This window comes from Hyperoodon ampullatus (genome assembly GCF_949752795.1).
Source record: "Hyperoodon ampullatus genome assembly, chromosome: 19".
Taxonomy (NCBI): domain Eukaryota; kingdom Metazoa; phylum Chordata; class Mammalia; order Artiodactyla; family Ziphiidae; genus Hyperoodon; species Hyperoodon ampullatus.
Genome location: NC_136932.1, coordinates 4,785,531 through 4,809,439, shown reverse-complemented (window position 1 = coordinate 4,809,439; position 23,909 = coordinate 4,785,531). Strand labels below are relative to the sequence as shown.

General features: G+C 49.5%; 1 protein-coding gene across 1 annotated transcript; it reads left to right on the top strand.

Moving 5' to 3' along the window:
* Positions 1-596: 596 nt before the first annotated feature.
* Positions 597-23,349, top strand: PIP4K2B (phosphatidylinositol-5-phosphate 4-kinase type 2 beta; the record flags this gene model as incomplete). The annotated part of the gene is made up of 10 exons (XM_079725604.1): positions 597-755; positions 10,427-10,524; positions 13,588-13,684; positions 15,807-15,959; positions 16,857-17,003; positions 18,060-18,098; positions 18,637-18,750; positions 21,833-22,091; positions 22,559-22,662; positions 23,269-23,349. 10 exons carry the CDS (start codon positions 597-599, stop codon positions 23,347-23,349), a joined length of 1,251 nt encoding a protein of 416 aa, XP_079581730.1.
* Between the last annotated feature and the right edge of the window lie 560 nt (positions 23,350-23,909).

The following is a 23,909-nucleotide window of genomic DNA, read 5'->3' as shown; positions in this document are numbered from 1 at the left end:
ACTTTACCCCTCGCTGTGGTCCTCCTCTCTCCCCCGGGGTGGGGATGGTACGTCCCGCCCCTCCGCCCCTCCTCCCCTCCGGAGCAGTGGCGCCGCCGCCATCTTGGCACGTCAGGTTGAGGAAAGAGCCAAACGCTAAATTTGGGGGCCCCGAACAGGGAGACACTCCGCGGTAGACAGCGAGACCTACCCAGCCCTCCTCCCCTCCCCGCTCGGCCGCGGAGCTCTGAGGCGCGCGGAGGCCGGCTCGGTTCCTGTCAGGCCCGGGGAGGAGGAGCGGGCCTAGCGGCCGCTGCCTCCCCAAAACGGGCAATACCACCCAGGCGGGGAGGAAAGGGCCTGGTGACTGCGGGGCTGCTGCACCGCCCGGGGGCGGGGTGCAGAGCGGGCCGGTCGGCTCCCTGGGGCGGGGCGGGAAGGGCGGAGCGTGGGGCGGACGGAACCACCGGGGCGGGGTGGGGAGGTAACGGGACGGGCGCGACCATGGCGCGGTGAGGGAGCGGGGGTGGGGATCGGTCCGGGGGAGGCCTGGGACCGCTGGCTTGTGCGCCGTCTCGGACGCCCCCCCTTTCGCTGCCGCCGCCGCCGCCCCGGGCATGTCGTCCAACTGCACCAGCACCACGGCGGTGGCGGTGGCGCCGCTCAGCGCCAGCAAGACCAAGACCAAGAAGAAGCATTTCGTGTGCCAGAAAGTGAAGCTATTTCGGGCCAGCGAGCCGATCCTCAGCGTCCTGATGTGGGGGGTGAACCACACGGTAACCAGCTCCCCGGCGCGCGCCCCTCCGAGCGCGGCCTCGCGCGTGCTCACGCCCCCCGCAGTCCCGGGCCTTTGCCCGGCGGGCCCCGCCAGTGACGCCTGCAACCCCTTGCCAAGCCAGTTGCACGCCCACCCCACCCTTGCACGCCGTCCCGGCCGGGTGTGCCTCCCCGCGCGCCACGCGAGGCCTGGTGTCACCGTCGGTGGTATGCTGTCGCGTCCTTCCCTTCTCTCCAGTCCCTCAAGCTTCCTGCGTCTGGCTTCGAGCAGCTCCTGGAGCGCAGAGGGAAGGCCTGGGTGGGGTGGAATGGCTTTCATCCCTTCTTTCTCTCTTCTCGCCTCACCCCGTTTGTTGCATTTGTTTTCCCCCATGTTCCTTATAATTGGCTGCCTAGCTCACTGTCCAGTTGACAGGGCAAGTGGCATTGGCCTGCCTGAGTATTCCTCTATTTCTGGTCGTTTGGTTGGTGTGGCTGCTCAGAGTTTCCCCATCCTCCAGACCTCCTGGCCACTGACTGGAAATCCTCCTTGAGTTTCCTTTTTTTCTTCTTGAACGAGAGGTATCAACTGGAGAAGCACAGGCTTCCTTGGACCACAGACACGTTAGCAGAGTCTTCCTGGGTTAGGGAGAAGGGAGAATGTAACCATTTGAGAGAAGGTGAGGCCTGCTTATGAGGACCACTCATAGTAGAGATGATGTGTCTTCCTGAATCCTGTGGTGTTCATGTCAAAGATGTTGACTTCTCAGTTATTGAGCTTTCTATTGTATGGTCATAAGGATGTGATAATGGACAGTGATTAAGATGAGAGAGAGGTTCCCTGGATCCTTGGGGTGTTTTGAGATTGGCCAACAGCTCCTGTTAGGAAGTTGGAGCCCCGCACAGTATTTGATCTGGAGGACTTCGTTTGTGTCCTATTTGTTTGGGGTCTTCTTTCTCTTCCAGCCACTTGCTCTTTGCATTCTGACCATTTCATTGAGTCCCTACACCGGAAATGAGAAGAGGAAGTAAAAGGACCTGAAATGCCAGCTTCACCAACTAAAAGTTTGGAATGAGAAAAATGAAGCTAATGGCTTGAGTTTCCCGTGAATATCAGTTCTTTAGGCTCCCTGACTTTTCTGAGCACTTGAAATTGCCCACAAGACCAAATGATGACAGAGGGGCACAGGGCCAGCAGGACCTTTTGCTTTGCTTTTCTAGAAGAGCCTCTGGCTGGAGATTGATGAACCATAGTCTGAGCCGGGGTTTTAGATCCTTACTGCTAATACAGAAGTGCACATGGGGGTCTTGGGCAGGTTACTGTTTTCAGTAACCTCACTGAGGTGGACGTCCTGGCCAGGGTAGGGAGAACCGCTGGTTTAATGCCTAGACCTCTGGGAGCTGCTTGATTCAGTAGTCCAGCAACATTTGTTGCCACTGCTTCCTGCTGCCTCAGGGGTCATCTGACAACATTGCAAGGGAAACTGGGTCATCACAATGTGAACCCTGTGTCCCTGCCTTGAAATCAATCCTTGATTTTGTTGTGCAGCTTGTTTCTCACTAGAAAGCATCCTGTCTGTATGGAGAATTGGTAGAGGTCTGAGAGTCAGGAATGTTACAGCTAGTCGTAAGGGACTTTGGGTCCCTTATTTTATACATGAAGAAATGGAGGCCCTGGATGGAGGATTAGGTCGCCTGTGGTCACAACAAAAGATGCAGCTCGTTGTCCAGTACTGTGGGCTGTGTTGGCCGATGGTGGTGCTTGAATAGGGGGTCTCGTTTTCTTTGCCTCCTTTTCCTTGTCCTGCCTCTCATCCAAGTGCCAGGACAGATAGGAATTATGGTCTTGTTAGAGAACCTGAATGTTACGGTCAGGTGTGTGTGCCTGTGCCTGCCAGTTCCCAGGAGTGTATGTGGTGCTTGGTTTTCTGATAGGCAGGCAATGAGTCTCTGGCAGATAAAGAGGCATCTGTGATTCCTAGTCACCCTCTATTTTTGCTAACTTTAAGAAAGTTTGTTTGAGAGCTAGCTGGGAAGGCATTGACTTTAAGCAAGACCCAAGCCTCTGGACATAATGAGCGAACACCTCAGGGGAAATGCACTGTGCACCACTGCCCTGGACAGGCCGAGCTTTGGAGCTCAGTTAGTCAAAAGTTCTCTTGCTTTTGCTTAGCCTGCAATAAGGTCTAGGACTTCGTGGGTCCCCATGGGAAATGGAGCATCTCCCAAGAAGACTGTAAAATCTTGCAGTTCTCAAGGGGGTCAGGACCACATTGTTTTGGTGGATTGATAGCCTTTCTTGGAGGTCACCTTCCTTCAGAAGCCCACCGTTGCAACTTTTTGCAGTCTAAGTTTTCAGATATCACCTTTTCTTTGATTCTTTAGTTTCTCACCCATTTAAGCGTTTAGGCTGTGATGGTCTATGGTTGATGGTGTATGAGACATGAAGGATGGATATGTCTTTATCTGTAGTACAAGTCAGTTACATACTCTCTCATGAGGTGGTTAGTTTACTTCTGGGTGGAAAAAGAGGCCTTTGAACTCAGTGATGTAATAGGAGCTCCTCTTGTGGACAAGAGATGCAGCTCCTGGACTTTGCAGAGGAAGACTGTGTAGGAAACAGGGAGAAAAAAATCAGAAGACTTTGGATCTGTCAGGGGAGATCTAATAAAGAGAGAAAACCAGAGTTTTAGTGAATGAAATACAGCCCAGAGGGTCTGGAGTTAGGGAAGAGGTGGCCTGGGATAGGGGTGTGGAGACCAGAGGAGGCAGACCTGGCTTGATAACCTGTTGGCCATTTTAGGAACCGCGTATGTATGAAGCCTCACCCCAGTGATCAGAAGGAATAGGGGAGGTTGATGGTAACTATGTTTAACTATTTGGGAAGCTGCCTGACTGGTTCTTCAAAGTGACTGCACCATTTTACATTTCCACTGGCAGTGTGTGTGGCTTCTAATTTCTCCACATCCTGTCAACACTTGTTATTGTCTGTCTTTTTCATTAGAGCCACCCTAGTGGATTTGAAATGGTATCTCATTGTGATTTTGATTTGCATTTCCTAGATAACTAAAAATGTTGAACATCTTTTCATGTGCTTATTGGCCAGTTGTATATTTTCACTGGAGACATATCTATTAAGATCCTTTGCCAATTACTTTTTGCCCATTTTTAAATTGGGCTATTTGTCTTTTTATTATTAATTTGTAAGAGTTCTTTATATATTGTAGATACAAGTCCCTTATCAGATACATGATTTGCAAATATTTTATCCCATTCTTTGGGTTATCTTTTTTACTTTCTTTTTAAATTAATTAATTAATTAATTTTTGGCTGCGTTGGGTCTTTGTTGCTGTGCGCGGGCTTTCTCTAGTTGCAGCGAGTGGGGGCTACTCTTCGTTGCAGTGCGTGGGCTTCTCATCGCGGTGGCTTCTCTTGCTGTGGAGCACGGGCTCTAGGCACGTGGGCTTCAGTAGTTGCAGTGTGCGGGCTCAGTAGTTGTGGCTCGCGGGCTCCAGAGCACAGGTTCAGTAGTTGTGGCGCACGGGCTTAGTTGCTCCGCGGCATGTGGGATCTTCCCGGACCAGGGCTTGAACCTGTGTTGCCTGCATTGGCAGGCGGATTCTTAACCACTGTGCCACCAGGGAAGCCCTGTCTTACTTTCTTTTTTATTTTTAATTTTTTTTATTTTTTTGCGGTATGCGGGCCTCTCACTGTTGTGGCCTCTCCCGTTGCGGAGCACCGGCTCCGGACGCGCAGGCTCCGCTCACGGGCCTAGCCGCTCCGTGGCGGCATATGGGATCCTCCCGGACCGGGAGCACGAACCCATGTCCCCTGCATCGGCAGGCGGACTCCCAACCACTGCGCCACCAGGGAAGCCCTGTCTTACTTTCTTGATGGTATGTTTTGAAGCTCAAGTTTTTAATTCTGATGAAGTCCAATTTATCTATTTTCCTCTGGTTGTTTGTCCTTTTGGTGTCATATCTAAGAAGGGTTTGCTTAACCCAAGATCGTGAAGATTTACTCCTATATTTCCTTCTAAGAAAAACTCAGCGTTTTCTAAGAAAAACTCTTTTCGTTTTAGCTCCTACATTTAGATCTGTAATCCATTTGGAGTTAATTTTTGTGAATGGTGTGAGGAACAGATTTATCCCTAAGTCTGCTCCGCTCTCTCCCACATTCTACCCCCATTCTGTCCACACATTTTCTTTGCCTGATGCAGACCCAGAACCTCCTTTCCCTGCCTTTTTCTCTTTTCCTGCTACTTTAAAAATCTTTAGTAAATAGGGACTTCCCTGGCAGTCTAGTGGTTAAGACTCCGCGCTTCCAATGCAGGGGGCATGGGTTTGATCTCTGGGAACTAAGATCCCATGTGCCGTGCAGCGTGGCCAAAAAAAAAATCTTTAGTAAATATTCCTGCTCTAGTGAAGCCTTTGGATGAATTTGTCCTTCAGCACACCTTCCCACCTCACAGAGAATACTGGGACTCAAACAGGAAAAGAAAAACCCAGGTGTAAAAAGGAGGAATAAACCCAGGGGTGGATTTGTTGGCACCTGTGGCTCTCTGTTCTTGCCCCTTTCCTTTCTGGAGTTTCACATCTCTCTTGGACCTCCTTGGTCTCGGGAATGTGTTCCCCGCACGTCATGTTTTCTGATGGTGGCAGGTAACAAATGATTGTCAGTGGTGGCCAGCCCATTGAGGAGCCACCCACGGAACCCTGGGACATGTCAGGAAGCCTGCATGCCCAACGCACGCCTCCTGGGTAGCAATTCCTATGAAGGTCACAGAGGGAGGTGGAGGCTTCTGGAATCAGAAGTTCACCAGACTAGAACTAGTGACTGAATTCTCATGTCCAGTAGGATCAGCACAGAGTAAACTCTCTGCTTCTAAGTTGTTTCTCACTCAGCTTGTTTAGCCTCCTCATTATTTATGCTGATGGCTCATAGAGTCAATATTGTGGATAATCCAAAAACCACTTACATGATGTGAGATACAACAGACTCACCATCCTAGTATGTTCTGTTTATCGTGCTACTCAAATGAGTTTGCATTCCGCAAGCGCACTTCTGCTGAAGGTGAAAGAGGTTGGCCGAGAAATGTGCTAGATAGTAAAGGAAAGGCACGTCTTCCTGAAACATTGCTTTAGTCACAACCTTTCGTGCTTCAAAGCTTTTGGTCACTCTCCTTTATTCTCCTCTCCCTGGCATTTAAGACTCTTTACATTCTGGTCATAGCCTCAGTAGCTAACCTTAGTCATCTTTCCCATCCTCCAAGCCATGAACCTTCGGCATGGTCACACCAGCTTTGCTGTCTCTTTTTCTTTTTATCCTAGTGTTAGCCATCTTTCAGTCCCCCTTTCTAGCCATCCATCCCTCCAACCAACATTTATTGTGTAACTAATGTGTGCCAGCCATTCTGCTAAAGACATAAAAATGGGTAAGGTAGTCTCTTCTTTCAGGGGCTCACAGTCTAGTGGAGAAATGAAACATGTCAGCAAACAATTACCCAAGCGAATGGGATATTTACGATATAAAGATGCACAGGGGAATGAGTAACTAGTTCAACCTGGGAAGACAGGGAAGCTTTCACAGAAGTGTTATTTAGTCAGATCTTGGATGATTCTCTTAGCTTTATTCCTTCTTCTGTTCTTGCTGCCATAGTCTATTACCTGAACTATTGCAATAGCCCCATAAATGGTCTTGCTGCTTCTTATCTTTGCCCTGTCCAATCCTTACTTGATTTTGATTCCAGAATTACCTTTCTATATCACCCATCTGATCATGTGAATTCCCAGACTTAAACCTGAGAGAACTTCCCATTGCCTGCATAGTTAAGTCCAAATTTATCATATAGTGGACAAACTAAGTTCAGATTCAGGCTATGTCCCTTAGTATAGCTTTGGTGTAGTAATTTTTCTCTCTGAGCTTCATTTTCCTTTTCTATAAAATTCGCATAACACTTTCCTTGCAGATTATTAGGACAGAGGAAAGGAATGGAAAACGCTACCTTAGCCAAGGTAGCTGCCCATAAGAAGGATTGCACAGCACAGTGTAAAGAGCTCAGGTTTTGGCACCAGCAGACCTGGGAGCAAATCCTGACTCTACACATATTGTCTGTGTAGACCTTGAGCGAGGTGCCTTGAACCTTTTGCAAAAGGCAAAATCAGATTAATAATAATTCATGTGACTATTAAGTATTAGAAATATAGAATAGGATATATATGTGAGATCTATGATATATAATATAATATAAAGCACTGGCCACTTACAGACATTCCATAAATAGAAGCAGCTGTTATTTACTAATATTGATCATATGTGAGGCTGCTCACCTGTCTTTCCTGTACTGTCTCCCTCCACTACTTATTACCTCTGTCCTACCCTGCCACTCTCCCCCCACCCCCCACCTAAAATGGGCAGTATACTTTTACAGCTCTGAGGCTTGTTTCTGACTGTTCCCACAGCTGGGATTCCCTTCCTCAGGTTTTGTGTTTTGTTCCTTTTTTTTTTTGGAGAACTACCCTCCTAGGCCTTGCTCACAGGTATTTCTCTATAGCTTCCTCTAACCACCAGCTCTCCCATGCCCAGGCAGCATCAATCATTTCTTAAGCTACTCTTCCGTCTACCTTTATTCATAACTCTATAGCACTCATCACGTTGTATTTGTTATTTGTTATCTGTCTTCCCAGGTAAACAGAGACCATATCTTTTCATTTTTGTATCCCCAGCTTCTGGCACAGTACTGGCGCATAGTAAGGCTACGCTGAGTAGAAGCTAACTGAATAGAAGTTTGGCAGAGTCTGAGCCAGATCAGGAAAGACCTTAATTGCTAGGCTGAAGGAGTTAAAACTTTACCCCGAGGTTGGTGAGGAGCCATGGAAGATTTTTAAGCAAGGTGTAACGTGATCTTGTTGTGGTTCTTCCAGTGTCAAGTGCTCTTGGCAATACCAGGAGGGGCATTAGGTTCTGTTTCTAGCCTGATGTGTAAGGGCTGGGAGTCTGACTGACCATATTAACCTCACCCTCCTCTGACATGGCTGTTCTGTTCACCTTCCCTGGGTTCTCACTTACTTAAATGCTCCTTGACTTCAAGCTTGACCGTACCATGGGTTTGTGTCATCTCCCGGATGAAAGGATAAGCCTCCCACTTTTGTGTGCACGGTGCACACAACGCTTCCCTTGCCGCACACCCCCTTCTCCCTAACATAAAATGAAGCATGTAGTAGGTATTTCAGTAAGTGCTTGTTGAACTGAAATTGAATAGAACTCTCTGGGGATGTAAAATTTAGCACAACGAAAAAAAAAATAGTACAGCTAATCCCTAGAGTGAATCATCTACATGTGGCCCAGTGGAAATGAGGGTGAGTTTACGTAGTTTAGCTATATGGATTGTTCAGCAATATATTATCTGTTAGAAATGTCCTGCTCTTGGATTGTATAGTTGAGAATAGAGATGAATTGAGAACTAAAAACTGACCAACTTAACAACTCTTCAAACTATGCTGCACTTAGAGTTACACAGAGAATTAACGAATGGAACATCCCTGAATAGCTCTTATTAGAATAATTCATCCTGGCTAAGGGGCAATTGACCCCTCGCAAGCAAGTGTTTTAGTCTTTCCTAGTTCTCCGAGTAACAAGCCCTGGCCATGGCACAGAGTCTGGATTTTAGACTAACCCAAATCAATCAGTAGCAGATACTAGAACCTTTTGGTATAAAACCATATTCTTTGAGCCAGTAATATGTTCTTTCTAGCATGGCGGAATAAGCTAGAAAAGGCAGAACTTAACTTTTTTTAAATCTCAGAGCCAGGCTTAATATGCCAGGAAAAAGGAAGTGGGACAGCTACAATGAATTGTTTCTGTTGGCAGAAAAATGATGCGAAATGGTTTCCTCTCTAGGCAGTCACTAAACAACCAGCTTGCCTTGTGAGCACCCCCTGGAATGGTAACTGGCCGAACTTTTTTCTGTGGCTGTTGAGCCAGTGGTGGGCATCTCAGACCTGGATGCTGGGAATTTTAAGTGTACGATTTGAGGACTTTCGACAAATGATGTACTCATGTAGTCATCATCCTAAACAACATATAGAACGTTTCTAATAGCCTAGAATTGCGCCTCTTACACCCCTTTATAATCATCCACACCCCCCACAACGCAGGCAGCCTCTTACTGGATTTCTGTCACTATAGATTATAGAATTTCGTATAAATGGAATCATACAGGCTGTACTTTTACATTTATGCCAGTCAGTTATGCCAGCAGTTTATTGTCTCTGCCCCACTGCCAACTTACGCTGCTACCCTACGGCCCCTCCCCATACACATACACTCGTATGCCTTCCTTCATTTCCCCATGAGTAACTTGGGTTTTTCACCAATTCTAGGAAGGTATGTTTTTCCCAGCCCAGTTACTACATTAACTTGAACTTCCTCCATCCTCTGACATTTCTAAATAAAAAAGGTTTGGAACATGAAAGGAACAGCAAATTACATGGTATTTCCCCCCATTTATGCTCCTGGAGGAGTCCTAATGACTAGGTTATTCCCTCACTGCCACATGGGGCCTCATTGAGATAATAGGATTTGCAAGGAAAGTATCCAGGAGACACAAGACTGTGTTCCCCCTGCCCCCTATCCATTAAGTCGGGACTAAGGTTTCCTCTCTAAATCCTGAATGCATTAGTGGCAACCGGGTTGAGGGTCAAATGTCAAATACTCTGCTGTGATGGGAGAGGACATCTGCGGCTAATTAGACCACTAATTGGCTAAACTGGGGATGGGGAAGGGCAGGAGCTGCCCTCTCAGCTCTGCACCAATGGGAAGCCAGTTCCCTGTGCAGCCTCCAGCGCCCTGAAGGGGGGATGAAGGACAATGAGAAGGTGTGTTTGCAGTGGGGGCAAGGCACCCTCCCGCATCTCCCCCAGTTCAGCACAAGAGAGGACATGGCTTTAGGGACTGGCCCTGCTTTAATTAGGAGAGTAAGAACGAGCCAGTGGCCAGATGTCTACCTCTTCTGCTCACTTTAAATTTAATCCTTTACTTTGGAGATAAGAGTTACATACCCACATAAACCCATCCAGCTTTTTTCTTGCCCCAGGCTGATTTCTTGAGTGGCCCCCAATTGTAATGAAGATGTTCAAAGCCCTCAATCAACACTCACATAGGTTGGGTGATATTTATTCATAGATCCATTTATTATTGCATTTGATAAATACGTATATAGTACCTGCCATATGCAAATCGTGGTGCCAAGTACCATGTGTGGAGCCTCCAAGGTCGGTTAGATGATCTTTGCTTACAAAGATCAGTGATAGGATCTTGCCTAGCTTATAGTCAAGCAGGCTTGTGAGGTTTGTAAGCATTAACTGCGATGGGAGGGAGGCTGTGAGATGGCCAAAAGATGGATACAAACAATGCTTCAGGAATTCCGAGACAGGAAAGAACATTTATGGTCTAGAGAATCATGGAAGGCTTCGTAGGGGAGGTGCCTTTTGAGCTGGACCTTATCAGGTGGGGAGAATTTCAGTAGGTAGAGAAGAAGTTGGGAACTTATTTGAAGAAAAGAACAGAAATAAAGACAAGGAGGGAATCCACGGACGTGTGTTTGGTGAGATGGTGGCATCCACGGTGTAGCACATTGTCTCTCTGAGGCAGGTGGCTTGGCTGAGAACCTCACTTTCCCCTTGCTTTGCAGATCAATGAGCTGAGCAATGTCCCTGTCCCTGTTATGCTGATGCCAGATGACTTCAAAGCATACAGCAAGATCAAGGTGGACAATCATCTCTTCAATAAGTAAGTTGCCTGCGGAGTGGGCTCAGGGTTTGTGGGCAGTTCTTCTCCTCAAGGCAGAGAGCTTCCCACACCTCACCGTGGTGAGAACAGGCAAGCAGCTAGCAGGGTGTGACAGCAGCACCTGGCTCACAGAGCTGAAAAACTGGCTGGGAAAATGCATTCATTATGTGCCTCTCCCCCTTGTGCAGTCCTGTCATCTCAGTCCTTTATCAGCCTACCTCCAGTGTCCCTCAGGGCTTGTGGCTCGGCCCAGGGTGATTCATCTAGGGCCAGTTCAGTTAACAGTGAGCTGCTCGGGAGCTGAGGTATCTAGTACGAGGCTGACAGCAGTGGGCCTATCTTGATCTTAGTCTGAGGCAAGGAGCTGCCAGGCATGTTCCTGGCCTGGGATGCAGCCAAGCTTCTTTCTTTCCAACTAGTGTGTGAACAACAGGCTGAGCATGGTGCCCAGGGGCGCTATCTAAAATCATTCTTCCCATTTTTGCTCATTGTGGCTTCTTGGATTAACACTGGTGTCTTTGTCTCAGACTTTGATGGAGCAGCCGCCTCACCTGGCACAGCTTGGGGCCTGCTGTAAGCCCTTTAGAGGCCTTGCTTTTTCATCCTCCTGTGGGTCACCCAAGGAAATACTTGCAGCTCACACTCTCTTCCTTTCTGCATTTGAATCCTGGTTCCACTCTCCATTGTCTCACCGTCTCCACCACCTCACCAGCTGGGCTCTGTCACCCCACCATTCCCAGACTGTTAGCCCAGAGGAGAAGCTTGATTTGAAAACATCCATTAGTGGCCTCTCTCTGCCATAGTAAGTAATGACATCATATTCTAGAAGCTGTCTGTCTCCATAGCTGCTACTTGCTAAGTGGCCGCCTGAATAGAAGGAAACCTGTGTTTCTCCTCTACTCTCACATCACTACTCACTTCTGATACCAAATGTGTGTGTTTCCCACACATCAAGCAATTCTGTAGGACACTAACCAGGTGTCCTACAATTCAGTTCAGTTCTGACACTCTCGACCTGGAGTTAGCCTCAGGTCTCACAGGTTAAGGGCTGAGTCCCACAGGACTGCCCCTCCACCCCGCTTCGGACGCCAGTCTCAAGTCCAGGTTGTCACCTGTGCTTCTGACCAATTTGCTGTAGATCAGAGGTTCCCGTGACCCTCCCCCTTGGGTTGGATTAATTTGCTTGAGCAGCTCACAGAACTCAGGAAAACAGTTTACGTACTAGATTACTGGTTTATTATAAAAGGATACAACTCAGGAACAGCCAGATGGAAGAGAGGCATAAGGCAAGGTATGTGGGAATGGGCAGGGAGCTTCCATGCCCTCTCCAGGCACACGACCTCCCCAAACCTCCACGTGTTCACCAACCTGGAAGCTCTCGAACCCAGTCCTTTTGGATTTTTATGGGGGCTTTTTTAGGACAGCATGATTGATTAGGTCACTGGCCACTGGTGATTGATACAGCCTCTAGCCCCTCTCCCCTCCCTGGAGGTCGGGGGTGTGGGACTGAAAGTTCCAACCCTCTAGTCCTGGTTGGTTCCCCTGGCAAAGAGCACCCATCCTTAGAGGCTTAACAAACGTCACTTCGTTAACATAAATTCAGGTGTGATTGAAGGGGGTTTGTTACAAATAACAAAAGACGCCTTGATGACTCTTACCACTTAGGAAATTCCAAAGATTTTAGGAGCTCCGTGCCGGAAACAAGGACAAAGACTAAATATATATGTGTTATTATATCCAATGTCACACCACCTAAGGAAGGAGAGGCAGCGCTACCCTGTGAGGCAGGAAAGGGGATTGTTCTGTGCCAGAGGTCAGGGCTCAGGTGTGGCCACTGTACCAGGGTCCATGGTGTCCACCACACTGACATCGTGGCCTAAAGTGGACATCCAGTATCTTTATTTGTTTTTTCATCTTTCTTGATTCATTTTGTCTTTTCAACAACTGTTTACGTGCTAGTTATTAGACTGCAGTGCTATTTACTAGAAGATCAGGCCCCTGCCTTCATGAGAGGCCACTGGTTTTTATTTCCTTGAAGTCTACCATCCTGGAGTAGTCAGAGGGACATATTTCTTTTTTTTCCCCCTCAGTTTTATTGAGATATAATTGACATACAACACTGTGTAAGTTTAAGGTGTCTAGCATAATGATTTGACTTACATACATCATGAAATGATTGTCACAATAAGTTTAGTGAATAGCCATTCTCTCTTATAGATACAGAATTAAAGAAATAGAAAAAAAAATTGTTTTCCTTGTGATGAGAACAGAGGGCCATATTTCTGAAAGGGAGTTCCTGAGCAGGTTGACTATTGTCAAGATGGAGGATTTGGAGGAGGCATCCCTTCAAGGTGATTCTCCCTCCTGGGAGTCTGTGGATTGACTAAGGAGTGGGGAGGGCATAGACTGGTGCCAGGAGCCAGCAAACGAGGCTTCATGAAAAGATGGGATCCCAGTCAGTTGACTGAGGACCTCTTCAATCTAAAGCACCCTCTCCTTCCATCCCGATGGAAGCCAAGGGCAAGACTCCCTGGGTGTAACCATCTTCAGGATGTATTGATAGGAGCATCCCCAGAGGAGGGGGGTCCTTTGATGAGAAAAGCCTCTCCCTTTAGCAGTCAGACTGACATTTACCTCACAGCAGCTCTTCACATGTGGCCACCTACCTGCAGCAAACACAGCACTTGTGAAGTAGGGCCAACACGCAGTCTCACTTCTCTGCAGGTAAGGTTTTTTTTCCCTTTAATGTAAATTTTATTGAAAGATAGCATGTACTCAGAAAAAGTACACAAATCATAAGAATACAGCTAGATGAATTTTTACAAAGTATATACAAGGAATGTGAAGTTTTTAAACTTTTACATGCTCAGAATCACCTGGAGTGTGTGTTAAAAATGCAGATTTCTAGACTGACCTCCAGAATGCTGAGGGCTTAGCAGCCTACATTTTAAGTGCTGCAGATTGTTCCGATCCAGGTGACCTGTGGACCACACTTTGAGAAGTCCTGGTGTGTGAGTTAGAGGAATAAGAAGTTCACAAAAACATGTCTCTGCTTTTCCCCAGAGAGAACCTCCCCAGCCGCTTTAAGTTTAAGGAGTACTGCCCCATGGTGTTCCGAAATCTCCGGGAGAGGTTTGGGATTGATGATCAAGATTACCAGGTATGGGGTGTCTTTGCATAATCGGAGGGGTTAGGGAGTGGAGGGGGGTCAGGAAGCCACAGGACAAGTAGGGAAGCAAACGTGTCTACTGTTCTTGCGCTGCGTTGTCCTGTCATGTCTCACTCCAGCCCAGGCAGTCTTTCTCCAGTGTTGGTGGGCTCTTGGAGGGGTGAGGGCCTTAGAAGTGCTTCTCATGATGCCTTGCAGGCTCAGGCTCCTCTCCCTGGGAGGGAGCACAGTGGGAGGGAGAGGGGTCTACGGAAGCTGCTTCATTTGAGTGTGACATTCCCAGTCTAGGCTGAAGAACCCTTCTCCTTTGTAGTTTGACTTAAAAGAGAGAATTATTGCCAGCGGGAGATGAGGCCTCTTAAAGCTGATAAGACAGATTATAAAAGGAAGGCTTCAAGGATAGTGTAACTTCTTGCCAGGTATGAGTGCCACCTCCTAAGCTCCCCTGTCCTAACGTTGGGAGGGGGGCTAGGCATGGCAGGGCAGCTGCCCCCTTCAGGGGGTGATCATGTCACAGAGGCCTTTGGCCTATTGGGAGGAATCAATCCCAATATCAGGGACACTCTAGCCTGACTCATTGTCTGGAGCTTCTATTACTTCTCCACCTAGCACCTTCCTTGGACTTCTTCCCCTGGCAGACAGCCTGGTGGTGAAGGTGGGAGAATTTTCCACTTCACTTGTGCAGCGGTAAGAAATACAGCTGATTTTCAGTTGTCTGTTGGGGGAAAAAAGGAGTGTACAGCCTAGTGAAATCTAAAATGGATGCTCACATCTTGTAAGATAGTGTCATTCCTCCCATCCCACTCCCAGGAAGTCTTTCACAGAGTAGATCCTGAGAAGCAGGGTCTCCTTCCCCGTGTCCTCCACTCCAGGGGGCCTCCTGAAGAGGAGGGTGAGGGAACGTGAGAGGAGGAAGAGATGCCAGGGACTTGAACAGTCAGGACCAGCCGTGTCCAAGAGGTGCTGCGAGGTCCTCCAGCCCCTCCTGTTGGGACCAAGCCCTGAACTAGGTCAGGCCCTGATTGGAGCTTGAGGCTTTTGGAGAACTTCTTGCCGTTCTTGGCAAGGCTGTTGGGCACCTTCCTTCCACGGTAGCTCTTTCCCTTCCCCTTGGCCATCTAGCCACATCCTGTATTTTTTCTCTAATAGACTTTTGGGCAAATAATTGTGCTCAAGACTGAAATAGGGGCAGGGAAGATGGTGTTCAGGGAGGGGACTCTCTGCTCTTAGACTACCCGTGACTTAGAGAGACAGGAAATGCTGCCTGGAAATGAGGCAGGGGTCGAGTTAACGCTTGTCAACCCCCTGTCTTGTGACCTCCCGAAGGTCTTTTCCCAGCATCTGCTTGGTGAACACATCTCTTTGGTTGACTCACACCTTTCCCTACGCCCTCCCCGCTTGAGGCTTCTCCCGCCTTCTGATCCTGATGGGAACGGGGCTCCAAGAAGGAGCAGGGACAGGTAGAAATCTGTCGGATTTGCCTCCCGGATCTGCCTCGTAGCTCTGCAAAGACAAACAGGAGTTTGAGGTCAGGGGAGAGGTGTTGGGCACAGTGGTGAGGACCAGCTTCCTGCTTTGGGAAGGGTTTTCCGGCCTGAGGGTACATACAGGAAATAAAGATGACTGTGTCCACTCCTTCTTTATGCTTGACTTCTTGAATATTTCCTAAGCTTTGTCTCCGTCACCCCCAAGAGACTGGGGAAATCATCTCATGTTCCAGGTGAGGAAACTCAAGAGTAGAGAAGTTCCGTGGCTCACCCAAGGTCATATTACACGTGAGCACCAGGATTAGAACCCCGGGCCCTAACATCTGAGGCCGAGTTTTAGTTTCTAGAGCAGGCTCTCTAGGATCAGAATGAAAAGAAATATTTCAGTCAGTCCTCTTCCCATCCCAGTCAAGGATTAGGAGCAGGTGGTAAGGAACAGCTCTTGTCTCTCTTGTGGAAGACTTTATGGGAAAGATGTGAATTTCCCATGAGAAAGGGGGTGGATAAGGTCCCATCTGTCTCAGTGTTGTTGGCCGTAGAGCAGTCTGACCCATAAGAGAAGACTCAGGATACAAGTCAGAGTCTTCCTTCCCCTCCCAAGACCAGCTTTTGTCTCGGTCCATCAGAATTCAGTGACGCGCAGTGCTCCCATCAACAGTGACAGCCAGGGCCGATGCGGCACACGTTTTCTCACTACCTATGACCGGCGCTTTGTGATCAAGACTGTGTCAAGTGAGGATGTGGCTGAGATGCACAACATCTTAAAGAAATACCACCAGGTATGGTGAGTCAAGAGCCTCAACGGCAGAGGATGGGTTGGTGGAAGAGGGAGAGGAGCCCCCGGTAGAGCTTCTTGGGGAGGGTTTGGTCCTCTTTGGTAACGGCAGGTACCTCCTGATAACCAAGCACTTGCCCTCCCCCAGGGCCGTGTTTCTGTGGGGTGAAATGCCTACTTGAGAAAAAGAGAAAAGAAATGAAGGCATGTTATGGATGCAGTCCCAGTTGAACAGCTGTTTCTCGTCAGAGTTGGAAAGTTTTCACACTCTGGCACCTGCCTCACTTCTTCTAAAAGAGGTCCTGTCGGCTCAGCAGGGCTGCTGCTTTCCCCGCTCCCATTCTCCTCTCATCTGGAGCTTGCCCATGAGAAAAGCAGGAAGTGCCTGTCCGAAGCCTGCCTGGGTCTTCAGGGAAAGCTGGCTTCTCTCTGGCCACCTGAGAGGTGGTGAAAGGGACTTCTGGTGTTTCGGGAGTTACAGCAGAAAACCCTGGGGCCTGGCATGGGCGAGAGCTTTGGGTACGAAGCCGTTCAGTTTTCCCAGGCGACCGCCTCACAGCCCTGCCTCGGCATCCTCTCTCTGCCCTTCGGCTTTCCCATTCAGGCTGGCAGAGAAGATGCAAGTCCTAGATCAGTGGTTTTCCTGCAGAATCCCAGTCGGATGAAACCAAGGGGGCTCTGCACCGCCTGCTCAGCCTCCCACTCTGCCTTGCCAGTTAGGGGTGGTGGCGGCTTATACCTGTTGTAAAGTCACGGGGGCCTGAGGAACCCCCGTGACTTCATAGAATCCAGTTTGGAAACCACTGGTCTAGAGGCTAGAATCCCAGGGAGCGTGTTAGCCCAGGAAGAGCCCCGTCCATCCTGGCACCTTCACCTGTTCCTTCCCTGCCTTCCTTTCTAGTTCATAGTGGAGTGTCACGGCAATACCCTTCTGCCACAGTTCCTGGGCATGTATCGCCTGACTGTGGACGGCGTGGAAACCTACATGGTGGTCACCAGGAATGTGTTCAGCCATCGGCTCACTGTACACCGCAAGTATGACCTCAAGGTAAGGGGCCCTGTGTTTCCCAGCTCCGTGGCCTCCCTCTCCCTGAGGCTTGGAGGGGCCACGACTCCAACTTCCACACAATGGGAAAACCAGAGTGTACGTTTTCGCATGGGCAAGTGGCTCTGGAGTTGATATGCCTAATTCTTATGAGCCAAAGGCTGTCTCAAGTCCAGGTGACAGTGACCAGAGGTTATTGAAGCCCCCAATGTACCATATTTATGTAACAATTGATGTTTTTCAACTCCTGTCAGGAGGATGTGCACACAGAGGGCAGCAGTGCGGGGACAGGCTGTGCTGACACAGGCACCCTGGCAGCTGTCCAGGCCCCATGGACCGACAGCACAAGCACATTTCTAGACACGGACAGAAACACACGTGTGCCTGTGAAGCACAGCGCTCCGTTGTTCTTGAACCTGGCCTCCTGGCTCCTGTCTCCTCACACCACTCTCCCTCTCTCTGCTGCAGCTGCACTGGTTTCCTTTCCGTTCCTGCAGTGCCCGTGCTCTCCGCCTCCCCAGATCTCACACAGGCTGCCTCTGGTCTTTTCTCTCCCTGCCCTTTTCTCCACCTCCACCTTCCCCCACCTAATTACTTCCTACTTAACCTTCCGAGCTCGGCTCAAATATCAGTTCTTCTAGGAAGCAGGCTTTGGCCACTGCCTCTCCCCAGTCTGGACCCTGACCCTGTACTACATGCTCTCAGAGAGTCCTGCCTTCTCCCCTGTACCACTGAGCACCATTGTAATTAATGGGTTAATTAATCGTGTAACTCCTGCTTACTGTCTGTCTCCCCTGTTAGAAGGAGAGTTCCTTAAGGGCAGGGACTGAGTCTCTCCGTTCAGCCCGATATCCTGAGCGTGTGTCTGGTGTATAGTCAGAGCTCTGTAAGCGGTCTGTGACAGAGGAAGTGAACAAGTTGCTGCCTCCTGGCCCCTCTAGGAGTCTAACCAGCCTACTTGAGTTCTCCTGCTGCCTCTCCCTAAAGACCGGTGCATGTTTTTTCGATCAACGGAATTTGCCTCAGCTGGACTTCTCCTGACGGCTCTTATCCTTTCAGGGTTCTACTGTTGCCAGAGAAGCGAGTGACAAGGAGAAGGTATGCTGGGGCCTGTGCTGATCACTTGTGGAACGGGTCGCTGGGAATCAAAAACACCTTCTGTTGGCCATCCTGTCCCTTCCTCTGCTGCCGCCCCAGCCTAGTTCCCAGACATGCGGTCTGTTGATGTGAAACGCTGTGTCACTAAGCTTGTGTCTGTCCTCATCCTTGGCCTAGGCCTTGGTCCCTAGCCTTTTCCTTTGCCCTTGCTGGGTTCTTCATAGTCCTGGAGGGCTGGCAGTTTCCATCTCAGTCCAGCCTGAATCCGTGGGTGGCTGGCTGCTTGAGCCCTGAGGTAGTCTCAGGGCTCAGCAGGAAATCCTTTGGTCAGTCCTCATTGTCTGACTCGTGCTACATATTTGCCATCCCGGCCTGCCCGAAGCTGGGACTGTAGACTCCTGGACTGAGCTGTTGATTTGGCAGCTTGGCCACCTTTGTGCTGAGGACCCTTTTCTTTCCTGTACCATTGCCCCCAGCAGAGGACTCCTTGGGGTGAACAAATCAGGCCACCAGCCTAACACTGCTATTGCTCTCTCAGGCCAAGGACTTGCCAACCTTCAAAGACAATGACTTCCTCAATGAAGGGCAGAAGTTGCACGTGGGAGAAGAGAGTAAAAAGAACTTCCTGGAAAAGCTGAAACGGGATGTAGAGGTGAGCATTTATCCTCGTTTTCACTTCGGTTGAGCAGGACCTCCTCTTGTCCCCAGAGCAGGAACCTCTTTCATCTTAAGAAAAATTGAATTCACCACTTCCCAGGAGTGTGGACAAGAGGACGGGTGGTGACTTGAGCCATGTAGGTAGTTATTTGCATCTAAAGCTAGTGCAAATGTACATTCCATTTGGGGGCACACAATTTGTGCCAGCAGAACCTGTGTAACTCAGTTCGGAGTGCTTTCCCTCATCTCTTCTCTAGTCTGTTCCAACCCCTTTTTCAGACTCCTCTTCAAGCTTCCTTTCTGGTGGTGTTCCCATAGTGGAGGGGGGCGGGCATCCAGCTGTCAGAGTGACAGGAAACCAGCTATTAAGATCCACCAACCATGCCTTTCTCTGGCTCTGATTCTTCACTTACCTAGCAGCATTTTGGTTGGAATGGGACTTCCTGTGGAGAAGTTCCTTTGGGGAGGACAGGTGGTAAATAATGAATGTGATATCTGATAACTCAATGTCTCCTTTTTTTTTTTTTAATATTTATTTGGCTGTGCCAGGTCTTAGTTGCAGCACGCGGAGCTTCATTGCTGCATACGGGATCTTTAGTTGCGGCATGTGGGATCTAGTTCCCTGACCAGGGATAGAAACCGGGCCCCCTGCATTTGGAGCACAGAGTCTTAGCCACTGGACTGCCAGGGAAGTCCCAGTGTCTCCTATTTTAATAAATTGGAAGCCTGTTCATTAAAACCAAATTCTATAAACTTTAGAAAATGTTTTATTTTTTTTATTGTGGTAAAATATGCATAACATAAAATTTACTATCTTTTTTTTTTTTTTTTTTTTTGCGGTACACGGGCCTTTCACTGCTGTGGCCTCTCCCGCTGCAGAGCACAGGCTCCGGACGCGCAAGCCCAGCGGCCACGGCTCACGGGCCCAGCCGCTCCGCGGCACGCGGGATCCTCCCAGACCGGGGCACGAACCCATGTCCCCTGCACCGGCAGGCGGACTCCCAACCACTGCGCCACCAGGGAAGCCCAAAATTTACTATCTTAACCATTTTGAAGTTGAGTGTCATTAAGTACACTCACATGGTTGTGCAACCATCCCCACCATCCATCTCCAGAACTTTTTCATCTTTTCAAATGAAAACTCTGTACCCAAGAAACGCTAATTCCCCATTCCCCCTTCTCCCTTGCCCCTGGCAGCCACCACTCTACTTTGTGTCTCTGTGAAACTGACTGCTCTAGGAATCTCATATAAGTAGATCATACAGTGTTTGTCCTTTGTGTCTGGCTTATTTTCACTTACTGTAATGTCTTCAAGGATCATCCATGTTGTGCTATGTGTCAGAATGTCCTTCCTTTTTGAGGCTGAGTAATATTCCATTGTATGTATATACTACCTTTTGTTTACCTGTTCATCCATTGATGGAGGCTTGGTCACTAGTTAAGGTTAACTAATTAATCTAGTTTCTCGTCTCCAGAGAAACAGAATAGGTTTTAGATAGATAGATAGATGTTTATTATAAGGAATTGGCTCACATGATTATGGAGGTTGACACGTCCCAAGGTCTGCAGTTGACCAGCTAGAGACTCAGGAGACCTGATGGTGTAGTTTTAGTCCAGAGGCCAGCAGGCTTGAGACCCAGGAAGAACTGATGTTTGTCTGCATCTGAAGGCAGGAAAAAACTGATGTCCCAGCTCAGAGGCAGTTGGGCAGGAGGAGTTCCCTTTTACTCACAGGAGAGTCAGCCTCTTCATTCTTCTCAGCCCTTCGACTGATTGGACGAGGCCCACCTACTTTAGGGAGAGCAATCTGCTTTACTCAGTTTACCAATTCAAATGTTAAGCTCATCCATAAACACCCTCACAGACATATCCAGAATAATATTTGACCCAATTTCTGGGCGCCCAGTAGCCCAGTCAAGTTGACACATAAAATCAACGCTCACACTTGGATTGCTTCGTTGTGAATAATGCTCCTGGGAACATGGGTTTAACAGACTACTGTTTGTTAGTAAGCTTTACCTTAACCACCCCCTACTATGTTTGTGCTTTTATTCTGACATTCGGTTTGTCCAGAGTCTTTCTCCTCCTTTTCCTCCTTTTCTCCCTACTCTGCCTTCAAGAAGAATTTAAGGCAGTTAACACAATTCATTTATTGTCACTTGCATGTTACTTTATAAATGTTTGCAGATGGACGGGACGGGGTGCGGCTCACAGAGTCTCTCTTTTCTGGGACCGTGGTCCCTTCTCCTTCGGCCTTCAGAGGGCATTGTCCAGAGGTGCTTGCAGTGGTGCCCCTCACCTTTCTTTCCTGAGGAGATTCTGCTGATCTCCTACCACTGGGGCTTCTTATGCTTTTAGTTGTCTTCTGGGCCTGTGCATAGAGCCCCTCTGGTCCTGTTATGATTCTCTGTCTAGTCAGTCAGACAGTTTCCTGCAGTGCTGCAGGTTCATTTGTGACCATGGCAGGATGCCTGGCACATGGCTGATGGTGGCTGCTGGCTAGTTCACAGAGGACTTGGACCAGTGATTGTGGCGTCACATTAGTTAAACTGGAATGCCAGTTGACCATTTCCGTCCTGTATCGTTCCCACGCTCTTTGTTCTTCTCCAAGTCATTGAGTCCTAGCTCAGGAGACTCAGATACCATCCTGCTCCCAGCACTCGTTATATGGATGAGAAATGCGCAGTGCAGCGTTCCATTATTTCTTTCCTCCACCTCACCGTGGCCTCTCTTGATCCCAGACAGAATTGGCTCTTCCCTCTTCCTGCAGTGCTCCTTCTGCTTGTACTCCCGCAGCCTCTGCCTGCCCGACTTCTCTTCATTCACTGGGTCAGGCTCAACTCCTTTCCTCAGGGAGGCCCTCCCCCCGCTGCTGTCGACTCCCACAGCTCCTCGCCCTTGTGGACTGACTGTCTTCTCCATTAGACAGTGAGCTCGTTGAGGGCAGAGGCTCTGATGTCTTATTCTCTGCTGTATTTCAGAATGGGAGAGTTAAGTTGAAAGGAATGCCTTTTCTCCCCTCTCCAGATGTCCCTTGTAACCCCTTCTTTCCATCTCTCCTCCCCCCACCTCCCTAGTTCCTGGCCCAGCTGAAGATCATGGACTACAGCCTGCTGGTGGGCATCCACGACGTGGACCGGGCAGAGCAGGAGGAGATGGAGGTGGAGGAGCGGGCGGAGGAGGAGGAGTGTGAGAACGACGGGGCGGGGGGCAGCCTGCTTTGCTCCTACGGCACGCCTCCGGACAGCCCTGGCAACCTCCTCAGCTTTCCCCGGTTCTTCGGTCCTGGGGAATTTGATCCCTCTGTTGATGTCTATGCCATGAAAAGCCATGAAAGTAAGTAGGAGCCTCTGCCTGCCTGCCCCGTCCCCAGCCCTCATCCTACCCGCCCTCCCCCACTTCAGTGGGCCTCCATCTTAGTAACTGCTGACTTTGGCCCCTTTCTGCCTCCATCCTGGGTCACCAGCAGTAACTCTGTCTTCTGGGGCGCTGGGGTCCTTCTCTGTCAGGGCTTCCTTCACCTCTTTGCTTGTCCTGGATAGCTGAGGCCTGGTTTGGCTCTGGTTCATGGGACGGACAAAGCCTCCTAAACAGTGTCACGTCAACCCCACAGGGTGGCTGTGAAGATCAAATAAGATAAGAGCTATGAAAGCTTCTAAGAAGAACTCCATGGGTCATTCCTTCCCTCACATTCAAAATGATAGGGATGAACCTGCACGTCGTATCTGAAGGGTCGTGGACCCAGCTGCTTTCTGCTCCTCTCCCCGCCTCTTCCTCCTTTCCTGCTTTCCCTCCCCCTTCAGGTGCCCCCAAGAAGGAGGTTTATTTCATGGCCATCATCGATATCCTCACGCCATATGATGCTAAGAAGAAAGCTGCACATGCTGCCAAAACAGTGAAACATGGGGTGAGTTCTTCGTGTCTCCATCCAGGCCCGAGGGGGGGTGGGGCCTCAGACCCCCAGGGAGGCCTCCTGCTCGAAGGAGATGCTCTCGTGGCCCCTTCTCCCAGGACGGGGCCAGGAAGAGCAGCCTGCCTGGTTGCCTCGTGTTCTTTCTCCGCCATCTACGTCCCATCCCCTCCCTGCAGCTGGCTGATAGGCCCAACTTGCTTTTCCCCTAGTTCTCTGGCTCCTTCCCCCAGGGCTGCTGGGCACGTCATGCGTCTTGTTGACCGCCAGGAATGGCTTTGTTTACATGCCCACACTGCTCGCCAGAGGCCTGTTTCCCCATGGGCTTCAAGCTGCTGTTCCCTAAACAGGGGCCCCCAGAGCTCTGGGGCCCCTCTGCCGCCTACCCATTGCCTTGTTCCTGCTTCAGTGGGAGCAGCCCTGGGATTGTGACTCAGAGGAGCGGGGCCAGGGCACTTCGGAGACATGGGAACCATTTCTCAAGGTGGCCTGCCCAGTTGGGGGCGGGGGGTAGTATTCAACTCTAATGTGGAGCCAGGGGCTCCTGAATACCCAGGCCCCTCCTAGGTACAGCCTCCTGATTAGGACCTCTGTGTATTACAGGCGGGAGCGGAGATCTCAACTGTGAACCCTGAGCAGTACTCCAAACGCTTCAACGAGTTCATGTCCAACATCCTGACGTAGTTACCCTCTACCTTCAGCCAGAGCCAGAGTGCTGGATGTGGGGTCGGGGACTGGAAGAGGGAGAGGGCGTTCTTTGGGCTGGATGGGAGGGTGGGGAGCAGAGTGGCGGGTCGGGGAGGGCTTTAGCAATGCGACTGCAGCCTGTGACACTGGAAGAGACTAGCTGGAGAGGAGGGGGTGTGCTGTGTGTGCGCGTGCTCACAGGAGGTAACCTCACCTGCTTGCCCTTGATTTCCCCCCCATTTGACCCAGGTTAAAAAGGGGTTTCCTTTTTGTTACCCTGTAACTTTTTAAGATACCCTGGGGCTAGAGATGACTTGGTGGGTTTATTTGGGTTTTGTTTCTGAAATTTCATTGCTCCAGATTTGCTATTTATAATGATGTATGTCGACACCCTGTCCACCGCCCCCCCCACCCTGACCTGCTCTCACTTCCCTTCAATTAGAGAAGCACCCATAGACCCAGCGAAGGGTCCTCTCAGAGCAAAGCGCTCTGGTGCCACAGGAGAGGAGGTTAGACACCTCTGCCCTCCCTGCTGCATTTGATCTTGTCTAGATTAA